Source organism: Schistosoma mansoni, chromosome 2 (assembly GCF_000237925.1).
Source record: "Schistosoma mansoni strain Puerto Rico chromosome 2, complete genome".
NCBI classification, from domain to species: Eukaryota; Metazoa; Platyhelminthes; class Trematoda; order Strigeidida; family Schistosomatidae; genus Schistosoma; species Schistosoma mansoni.
In genome coordinates, this window is record NC_031496.1 from 2,308,165 (window position 1) to 2,320,024 (window position 11,860).

The 11,860-nt window shown below is 35.9% G+C and overlaps 1 protein-coding gene across 1 annotated transcript in view; it reads left to right on the plus strand.

Annotated features, from left to right (window-relative positions):
- Smp_155690 (sox transcription factor) overlaps positions 1–2,530 on the plus strand; it is a gene marked incomplete at both ends in the record, with an annotated part of 4,651 nt that extends 2,121 nt beyond the window's left edge. The window contains one exon of the mRNA XM_018795310.1: positions 2,487–2,530. Within this exon, the coding sequence (XP_018649635.1) occupies positions 2,487–2,530 (44 nt within the window). The remainder of the gene's footprint in view (positions 1–2,486) is intronic.
- Positions 2,531–11,860: the final 9,330 nt, after the last annotated feature.

Genomic DNA, 11,860 nt, shown 5'->3' on the forward strand with positions numbered 1-11,860 from the left:
AATAATAATAATAACATAACATCACAATTTCATGTAAATCATAATACATCATCATCCGCATCATGGTTGGAACGTCTTGATGCACAACAACAACAACAACAACATCACCACACCCAGCAACAACTGCAACAACAACAACAACCAAACTATTTTGCCAGTCATAGATTATTACCTAATATTACTGAACTAGGTAATATCACTAATTATACTAATAATCGAGATCTTTTAAATGATACATCTTCCAATGTACAAAAGAATTAATCACCATCACCACCACCGCCACCGCTGCCACCATCACCACTACCACCAACAGCAATGACAACAATATACATTCCTATTGTTAATTTACTTTTCTTATTCTATATAATCAAGAATTAATTATTGATTGTTTATTTAATTTCAAGAGGATAATGTTCTTATAATCCCCTTTAACTTCATTCAATATAGACACCTTGATTATTGTACAATTGAATACAAAAAAAGAAGAAAAATATACCCCCACCCCCATGAAATCAATAAACAGATAGAGAGAAGGGGGAGGGAGAGGTACAACATCATGTCAACAACATACCAAAGATACATAAATCTAAATATATAAATGAAGTAATTTAAAAGATATTACATGGTATAGCAACAAAAATAAAAATCAATAATCAAAAATACAAAACATCCCCCCCATCGGAGAGCATTTTTTATGATTATCAATTTTTTGATGAAATGTATAAAAAAATTTTAAAAAAATAATTTTTTTTGGTGTGTCTTGTAACTAACTGAAAATACAAAAAAAAAGAAGAAAGAAAAATATAAAGAAGAAATCAGTTGTAATTATTTACTTGCTTACTTGTTTGTTTGTTTGTTTACCTGTTTACTTCTTTTCTTTTATTTTCTTTCCTCTTAAAAAACTTCTCTAATAAGAATGATTGATTTGATCTATTCTACATATATATGCATATACATATACTTGAACCATCCCTATTTGGTAACATTGACCATCCGTAGGATAGATCATAAAATGATGTTATGATTCCTTGACATTGAACATTGAACAATATTTGATTGTATTAATGTGACATATTCATTGAAAAGAAGATATACCCTTTAACTTAGTATTACTAAATAGAAGTACATCTATCTACCTACCTACCTATCTATCCACGCTATCTATCTATCTATCTATCCACACTACCTACCTACCTACCTATCTATCTATCTATGTATCCACACCATCTACCTATCTATCTACCTACCTACCTATCTATCTATCTATCTATCTATATATCTATGTATCCACACCATCTATCTACCCACACTATCTATCTATCCATCTACCTACCTACCTATCTATCTAGCTATCTACCCACACTATCTATCTATGCATATGATAGATTATTTGTATAAATCTTCTTCCCAAGTTTTTAATTTACTCAAATGAAATTTTCTGTTTAGAAAAAAACAAAAACAAAACATTGGTAATCAAACATTACATGTTACATGTTTAAGTCATCCATTAGAATACATATAGCCCCCCTTTGTATATAATAAATATATATATGATAGTAATAATAATAATAATAATAATAAATATATTTACGAAATTGTATAAATATCTTTTCTATGAATTATGGATAGTGCCTAGTAGTGGAATCAAGGACAAAGTGCATGTTTCGTCCTATTTGGAACTCGTCAGCTGGATGTACTTGTATCTCAGATTTGTTAATGCTCATTCTGGGACTCGAACTCAGTACTGTTCGCTTCAAACGTCATTGCGTTATCCACTTAACTACTGAGTCTTGATAGCTACTTGCTTGTGCAATGGCGTGAAGTTTAAATTCACTTGGCACTGTTTGCTTCGAATCTTCCCATTGATATTTAGGACTGCAACTGGTCAGTCTCTAATTGGCATATGTGCATACTGTGCGTATTGCCTCGATATAGCCTTAATTCACAAGCATTTTAAGCAAAGATGGATAGTGGCTAGCAGTGGAATGCAGTTTGACGCGCGTTTCGTCCTATTTCGAACTCGTCAGCTAGATGTACTTACATCTCAGATTTGTTGATGTTCACTCTGGGACTCGAACCCAGTACTGTTCGCTTCAAACACCGTTACATTATCGACTTAGCTACTGAGTCCTGATTGCCGCTTGCTTGTGCAATGGGATGAAGTTTAAATTTACTTAGTATTGTATGTTTTGAATCTTTGCTTATAATGCTCGTGAATTAATGCTATGTCGAGACATATGCACATATGCTAATAAGAGACTGACCAGTTGCAGTCCTAAACATCTATGGGCAGATTCAAACAAACAATACTAAGTGAACTAAAATTGATTAGGTTATAAAGCGCATTTCTACTACTCATAAGTAATTTATGATTTGAATATGAAACATTAATTATTATCTAATAAGATAGTTCTAATGATACTAATGATACTATACTAACATAATAACAGTTTTAGAATGATACTTGTAATTGATCTTAATTTTAGTGTTTCAACTAGAAGATAATAACCAATTACCTGAACAAAAGTAGATGTGACAATAGCCGAATCGATAATGTACCTGGTTGAAGTTAGACATTAACATCGTTGGATGACGGCCACTTCAGTGGTCTAGAGGTTAAGTGCTCGCGCGCGAGACTGATAGGTCCTGAGTTCGAATCTCGTGAGGTGGGATCGTGGATACGCACTGCTGAGGAGTTCCACAATAGGACTAAATTGCCATCCAGTGCTTCTAGTAGTGTTCCAGTAGACAGTCTATATAAGCTTGACATAAACCTTTGGCAGGCTCTCCAATTGTAGATACTGCCATAAAACTTATCGATCAAGGGAATCAAATGCAACCTTGAGGTTGGCAAATGCAACAGTTTGTCTATACTCTAGAATTTGAGGTAAATATCTGATCAGTGTATTTATTTCCAGATCTGAAGCTCTACTGGTTTTTCAGAGATCGCTGTTCGTGAGGTTTAGTTAAGTGTTAGATTATCGTCGAGTTCAATGTTTTGAACATTCCCACAAGTCATTAGATTGTAGAGATCTCCCTGTATTTGTATGTTGTAACCTTGGATCCGTTACATCGACCTTGATTAGTTCATCACTATAGTATAATCTTTATCGATTATACAACAACGGGTACAATGCAGTCTTTAATTGACTAATTTGAAGATAATCTTCTAAACAATAAAATATCATCTGGAGAACTACTGTAATGAACGAGAACACAAGTGAGGACAATCAAATGTATTCAAACACAAAATATAGAATGTCTTAGTAAAATCTGAGAACTATAAAGCTAATACCTAATTAGCAAAATGTCAATTGATAGTCTTAGATTTCACTCTTCCTTCATTTCCATACCAATCATTCTTTAGTTCCGTTCTCTTCTCTTCGATCTTCTTAACCTTCTGCCTCCAGGTATTTCACTTTCGATTGATGATAGATACTACTTATATCTATCGACATCAGTAGCACACACCACACTACCAATATCTGTAGAGTAATGAATAGATGAGTTATAATAGCCTTTTTTCGGCAAGATATATCCTAAATTATATAAGACATTAAACATGGAGCCATGAAATGTAAGGTAAAGCTATTATTCAACCTCTTGGTCAAAATACGAGGTCCTATGTTTATTTGTTACCATCGCTATTCAGTGAGTGAATCTTCATAAAATATGAGAACTATACACTGAATACTTCATTTGCGAATTTCCATCATTTGTTCATTACATTCTATATGATTCTTTTAGTTCACAACTCCTTTTTATTTTATTTTCTATTCTCTTCAACTCGATCACCTTAGCCTTATGTTACCAGGTTTTTCACTTCCGATGGATGTTACATACTACTTATGCCTCCATCAAACTCTGTCTTAAGCAATCCTTTCCAGTTCTTTCTAGTTGATATTTATCCTTTGCATATCTTCTTCCTATTTCCGACTCAGTGTGTTCTTTGACCTTTCCCTTTTCTGTTCCCCTTCAGGATTCTAAGTTAGTGCTTGCCTCGTGATGTAGTTTGATGGTTTCTTCACTGTGTATCCTATCTACTTCCAACATCTTTTCCTAATTTCCTCCTAAGCTGGAAGTTGGTTTGTCCTCTTCTACAGTAGGCTGTTGCTAATGGTCATCTAACATTATGAATTGACTGAAGTTAGAAATGCAAGCAATTCAAACTCAACTTTTTGTTCTGAAGATTAAGTTTTCTCTGAGAGGTTCAAAGGTCTTAAGTTCAATCACTAGTGGAATTGTAGTTGCTCACCTATGAGAAGTACCGAACTAAACTGAAACAACTATCTAGCACTTTTTGGTCTTCAGTAGTTGCTTACCTATAAAATTCACTAATATCGGCTGAAGTCTCCTGCACTGGAAAATATCAATTTACATGTTTTTAACTCCAAGATGGACACATATTTCATTCTATTTGTGAACCTCGTTAACTGAACGTTCTTGTATACTAATATGAGTGTTTGCACACACACACACACACAGACACTTATTTGAATGGATTACTCAGGACTAATAATACACAGTACACTCTCTAAACAAGTTGTTCCACCCCCCCTTCCAGCCACAGTAACATGGTGAAGCCTAGTAGGCCCTTCTGGAGACGAGTGCCACATTGAAGCACGACACAACTACCGGGGCTCAATAGCTGCTTTTGCATTGCTTACGCAGAATCATTACATCTTTCTTTCTTTTCTGGTTTTTGGGGGGAGCAGACTCATTCTCTATTTCTTTTCGTACTATTAATAATTGTGCAATGATTCTTTGTAGCCTTCTTAATCATTTATGGGTATAGGTAGAGTGGATAATTAGGCCGATCTCCACCATCCGGGTTACCACTCACGTTAGTATATGAAAACAGTCCCATGATCCAGGAGGCACAACGAGGACGTGTGAGTTGGGTTTTGCCTCCCAAACAAGTTGTTGACTATTTTCATTTAGTAGACTGATAGAAAATACTATTTGTTTTTAATTGATAAGTTCTGAGTTCAAATCCTCTGCAAATATATCAATATGAAGATATGGATACTTACTTAAAAGAGAGAAGTCCCATATGAATTGAAATCTATATTATAACATGAATTCAATATAATCAATGATGAGAAGGGGTTTTTGTGGAGATTTCAGTAATTTTATAGTTGAAATCATCAGTCAATTGAAGCTAGACAACCATGGGAAACCTGGAAGCACTGAAAGGCCGTTTCATCTTATTGTGAGACTCCTCAGCAGTGCGCATCCACGATCCCGCCTCATGAGATTCGAACCCAGGACCTATCAGTCTTGTGAGTGAACGCTTAACCTCTAGACCACTGAGCTGGCCGACATTCAACGGTGTTGATGTCTAACTTCAACCAATCCACGAAATTGAGCAACCGTTCACCATTGTCTTCAGTGAGTTGCTATCTCACAACAGACCCGTGGGATCGTGGATACGTACTTCTAAGGAGTCCCACAATAGGACGAAACGGCCATCCAGTGCTTCCAGCTTTTCCATGGTGATCTAGCTTCAATTGATTCATCATTTCAACTATGAAAATAATCAATAATGAACAATACCAGTATATGTAATAATTGATCACCTTTATCATTGTTTAACATCATCAAATTGTTTACAGGGGATTGGTCACATGTTCTCTAATTAATCCGATTATTAAACATGGTATCCCTTTAATTCATTGTTTATTAGTAGTATTATTCATATGAATAAAATTTTTTCCTCATTTAAGTTACATGTTATGGTATATTAATCCATTCCATCATTCTATACATAATCAAGTCCCCTTTGTAACCTATTTATTACATCATAGATTGATTCATTTTGAATGAAAAGGGGGGGGAACAAGGTAATCGATTCATGTTTTGGCAATAATCCTAGAAGGAATTAAAAACTAGGGGTAGTTAGTTATGATGAACAATGTTAACTCATTTTTAAACTACAATCACCCCTTCCCCCCCCCCAAAGAAAAAACTATCACATCACGAACAACCATTACAAACTAGAAGGTACTTGGTAGCTATCTCGTCCTAGTATTGAATGACTCGTTGGTGTGTGTGCGAGGTCACATTATAGATTGAACGTAGAATCTTCAGAGATTAAAGAGAGTGCTTAACATTCAAAATATACTGCCGCATTGCAAGGATTACCATAATACCGAAGTAGGTTGACTTTGAGAGATAGTGAGTTATTGCATACAAAAGTCCATAAGTTATGAGAGTCCGAGATTACCCCTTAAATTGAATTTATGTATTCAAGAGCTATTATTAATAAGTAATCATTCAGCTTAGACGAGGACTGCAAATATAACAGAAGCCTCTTCATCAATAGGCCACAACATACACAAAGGAAAAAGCAAGATTCTCAAATACAACATGGAGAACACCAACCCAATCACACTTGATGGCGAAACTCTGGAATGTGTGGAAACATTCACGTCCCTGGGAAGCATCATTGATAAACATGGAGGATCTGATGCAGATGTAAAGGCGAGGATTGACAAGGCAAGGACCGCATTCCTACAATTGAAGAACATATGGAACTCAAAACAACTATCAATCAATAGGAAAGTGAGAATCTTTAATACGAATGTCAAGACAGTCCTGCTGTACGGAGATGAAATGTGGGGGACTACTACAATCATCGTCAAGAAGGTACAAGTATTTATAAACAATTGTCTACACAAGGTCAAAGAACATATCACGCCGCAAAATAGAGGCAGATATGAAAAGGGTGAATAGAAACTGGAAAGAACTGGAAAGGATTGTCCAGGACAGAGTTAGATGAGGAATATTGGCGAGCGTCCTGCGTTCCTCCACGAGAGGTAATAGACGCAAGTAAGTAGAATTCTATAGACCAAGTTTTAATTTAGCCATAAGTCTAAGTGAAGCGATTACCACTGAGAATTAGACAAGCATTATATTGGTCATTATTGAATGATGAAGCGAATGTACAAATTATGTCCGGTCTTCACAATTTATTCTAGAAGTTTTGTAGAGTTAACAATTCATATATAATGATGCGAGACCTATAGGTCCTGGGTTCGAATCTCGCTAACCGGAATCGTGGATACACACTGCTGAGTAATCCCACAATAGGACGGAACGGCCGTTCAGTGCTTCCAAGTTTTCCATGATTGTCTAGCTTCAATTGACTCATGATTTCAACTATAAAATTACTATAATCCCCATAAACCCACTTCTGATAATAACTTCATTGATATTCAATAGTTAGTTCGGGTTTGAATCCAATAGGAAACATTAGTTTCCTAAAGGTTGTAATTATACCTTACTAACGTATATCAACTGACTACGAAGTCTAGTTCATATAAGATATCTTGTCAACTAACCAGAACCATTAATTCGCTTGGTATTGTTTGCTTCGAACCTTCCCATTGATGATTAGGACTGCACTTGATCAGTCTCTTATTGGTATATGTGCATACTGTGCGTATTGCCTCGAAATTGACTGAATTCACAATCATTATAAACAAAGATGGATAGTGGCTAACAGTGAAATCCAGTTTGACGCGCGTTTCATCCTATTTGAAGCATTTCAAGCGAAAGGTACTAGGTTTCGACTCCCAGAATGAACATCAACTAATCTGAGATGCAGGTGTACATCCAGCTGACGAATCCCAAAAACAGGACTAAACACACACATCAAACTGAATTCCCCTGCTAGTCATTATCCATCTTTACTTATAACCAAAACCATATTGCAAACGGAATAAATCAATAAAACTCAACATCAAAACAATCCGAAGAAACATTTTCACTTGAACCCGGATAAACATATAACCAGTCAATATTACTTTCCTATAACAACAAAAGTCACCTTTACAGCTTTTTAGTTCCAACGATATTCGTTAGTATATCTCTCTATATATATACCATCTCAAGTAAGATGTTCAAAAGTTATATGAACCACCTGATAATAAACAACTGAGTAAACAAACTATTCAAAAGAAATCATTGTTTATCTCATGAATGATTAAGACATATTACCTATAGATTTCATTGTATTATCAATATCTGATTTAATCCCAAACAAACACACACACATGCCATGTAGGGCACATATAGTCATCTGCATCGTTGTTGTTGTCCTCATCCTCCTCGTCCTCCTCTTCGTCTTCCTTCTCGTCCGTCCCCCCCCCTCCTCCTCGTCCTCATCCTCTTCCTCCCCATCATCATCATCAGTTGTTACTACTAGTACTTCACGCAATTTCTATGACTTGGTAACTTAACCAAAACTTTCTTAAGGAAAGAAAAAAAGACGATAATCATTTTTGTCCTCCCCCTCCCCCCCCTACACACACAACTCTTATCTAACAATATCAACCTTATAATTCATCAATTTAAAGAAATAGAAAGAAATTAAGAAAGTAATTAATTAATTAATAGAATTTTAATTTCATTTGAATTGATTGACTTTTTTAAATGATTGAAATTTAATGGATGTTTATTTCAACATGGAATGAAGTCTACTGATATCGATAGATATAAGTAGTATATATATCATTAATAGAAAGTGATAAATCTGGTGTCACGAGGTTAAGAAGATTAAAGAAAAGAGAATGAGAACAGAGAATGATTGATATAGAAACGGAGGAACAATGAAGTCTGAGACAATTGATGGATATTTTGTAAATGAAGAATTTACTGTATGGTTATCAGATTTTGTTGGCCAGACATTATCAGCAACATCCTACTGTGGGAGAGGACAAACCAGATTCCAGCAGAGGAAGAAATCAGGAAGAAGCGCTGTAAGTTGATTGGGCACACTTTGAGAAAATCACTCAATTGCATCACAAGTCAAGCCCTCACATGAAATCCTGAAGGCCAAAGGAGAAGAGGAAGACCAAAGAACACATTACACGAGAAATAGAGACAAACATGAGAAGAATGAACAAAAGTTGGATAGAACCAGAAAGGAAGGCTGAGGACAGAGTGGGTTGGAGAATGCTGGTTGGTGGCCTATGCTTCATTGGGGTTAACAGGCGTAAGTAAGTAAGTAAGTTTCAGATTTTACCAAGATATTTTGTCATGTCGTATTTGAATACATTCTATTGTACTTAATTGTGTTCCTGTACACTACATTATTTTATGGCACCCGTCGAAAGTGAGAAAGAGTAAAATAACTTCCACCCCTACATATATATATCTTGTAAGTAACTGAGCGAATAAAGCGGTCTCATTTGAAGTAAAAGGTATCACGTTCGAATCCGACAGTGAATATCAACTATGGTGTTTAAGTCCATTCAAATGACTACTCCTAAATAAAAGAATTCTATTGTAGTGAATGAACACGAATGGGGACAATCAAATGTATTTGACACGTAAATTAGAGTCCCAGAGTGAACATCAACTCTGAGATGCAGGTACATCCAGCTGACGAGTCCCAAGTAGGACTAAACGCGCATCAAACTGGATTCCACTGCTAGCCACTATCCATCATTGATAATAAAGCTGGTGATTTCAGGCAATATCAAGGCAGTCCGCACAGGATGCACATATACCAACAGAAGGCAGATCAATTGCAATCCTAAATAACAATGGGAAGATACAAGTAAACAACACCAAGTGACTATCAATCAATTGTCTCAATCTTGACCATTCCTTCTGCAAATATCAGTCCATCTTTTCCGATTGTTATTGTTAATGCATTTTCATATCAACTGTGTCCCGTTCCCGTTCTCTCCTTATCGATCTTCTACTGAAATACATTCAATGCCCAACTATCGTTATATACTGCTTGTATGGATATAAGTAGCCAACATCACACTATTACTAGCCAAAAAATTCGTCTCTTCTATCGTTATTTGTGTGTAAGTGTTAGTTTCTACATTTTAAACTATGGAATTCCTCAAAACTTAGGAAGCGTAAACAAATATTACTGGTCAATTTGTTGTATATAGTGACTGTTATTTAACTTCATTCAGGTATAACGAAGCCATTTATAACTTAGTCGACTATTTCTATGCTCAGCTTCATGATAAATTTTTTGTAAACGCTACTAATCATTATAATAAATATCATGAAGTAAACAATTCAGAGAAGATTATATAATTGAGATCATGAGTTAATTGAAACTAGACCACCATGGAAAACCTGAAAGCACTAGACGGCCATCTCGTCCTATTGTGGGACTCTTCAGCAGTGCGCACCCACGATCCTGCCATGCGAGAATCTAACTCAGGAACTATCAGTCTCGCGCGCGAGCATTTAACCTCTAGACCACTGAGCCGGTCAGCATCCAACGGTGTTAATGTCTAACTTCAACCAATCCACGAAATTGACAAACCGTTCACCATTTTCTGCAGTGAGTTGATATCTCCCAACAGACCTGGTTGAACTCCACTGGTTACTGCTTTTCACTAGAACTCCAGGAAATACCTCATGGAGCCAGTCACTAGTGAGCATATGACCATTATCAGAAGGGGGTTTTGTGAAGATTTTAGTAATTTTATTTAATTGAGATCATGAATCAACTGAAGCTAGACCACCATGGTAAACCTGAAAGTACTGGCTGATCGTTTCGTCCTATTGTGGGACTCCTCAGCAGTGTGCATCCACGATCCCTCCTCGCGAGATTCGAATCTGTCAGTTCAAAACTTATCGATTAACGATCAATGACCTCCACCTCCACCACCATCATCATCATCATCATCACCACTTCTAACTGATATTCGTATTTTTAAATCAATTTTCATAATCTTTTTTTCATTCCATTTTTTATTTTCTTCTTTGGTTGTTTTTCTCTCTCGTTAGTTGCTGCTGTTGTTTTTGTTGTTCAATATCAGTATTGTTGCTGTTGTCGTCGTCGTTGTTGTCATTGTTTATGACGTTTCCTTTTTTGTTTGTTTTTTTCTTTTTTTTCTTTCTTTTTATCAATTAAAATATAATTCACTTGACAAGAAGTTTATTTCGAAAAAAATAAAAAAGTTTTTTTATCTTTTGTTACCTTCATCCTTGAAATGTGAAGTAAAGGAAGAAGAGGAAGAGGAAGAAGAAGGAGGAGAAGAAGAAGAAGAAGAAGAAGGAAGAAAAGAACATTCTATATGTTTGTCTATACATGTATCCATAGAATGTGAATTATATTTTGAATTGTATAAGTTATTGGGGGGGGAGGGAGAGTTCAGGAAGGGGAGAGAAGGATCTTATTCATGTTAATTTCATCATTATATGAATGAAGTAGAGAAGAGAAATCTAAATAAGTTTCTTTTTTTAAAAAAGAAAGTTGAAAATTTAAATAATCTCAAAATGGATTGATCAGTGGGTGATGGTCAATGTTATGTGTGCCAGGTCCTTTTTAATGACGATCGAATCTTATCGAACAAGTTGTAATGGGGTCACTAGTCTAGATGACTCGACATTTCGTGCACTATGTTGAGATAAGATGGTGGTTGGAGGTAGTGAATAGGAAACTCTAGATCTAGGTTTCGGGATATTTGAACCTTACACACATATGGCATTGATCACCATCCAGTACCCAATCAATTGTGAATACATCTCAGTCTTAGAGGAGGTCAGTCGCGTCCCGGATAGTTCAGTGGTCAGGTCTCTGATTGTGAATCTGGGTGACACAGGATCTTAATCCATCAGGGAGCATCAGTTCCCTCAAGTTTACAGATACACTTTACTGAAGAGTGTCAAACAGCACGGAACCTGTGTCCAGGGTTTTCTTTAGACTACCTCCAACTACCATCCTATTTGAATAATCTTTTGATGTAGGTTTGTTCTCTGAGCTGGATGGTTTGGTCGTGGAGCTTTCATCGTCCTTCTGAACGACATCATCAGCACAAACTCGGGATAGAAGTGAAGTGTTTGAATTTCTCCACGTGTGCTTCACAGCTTGTCCTGT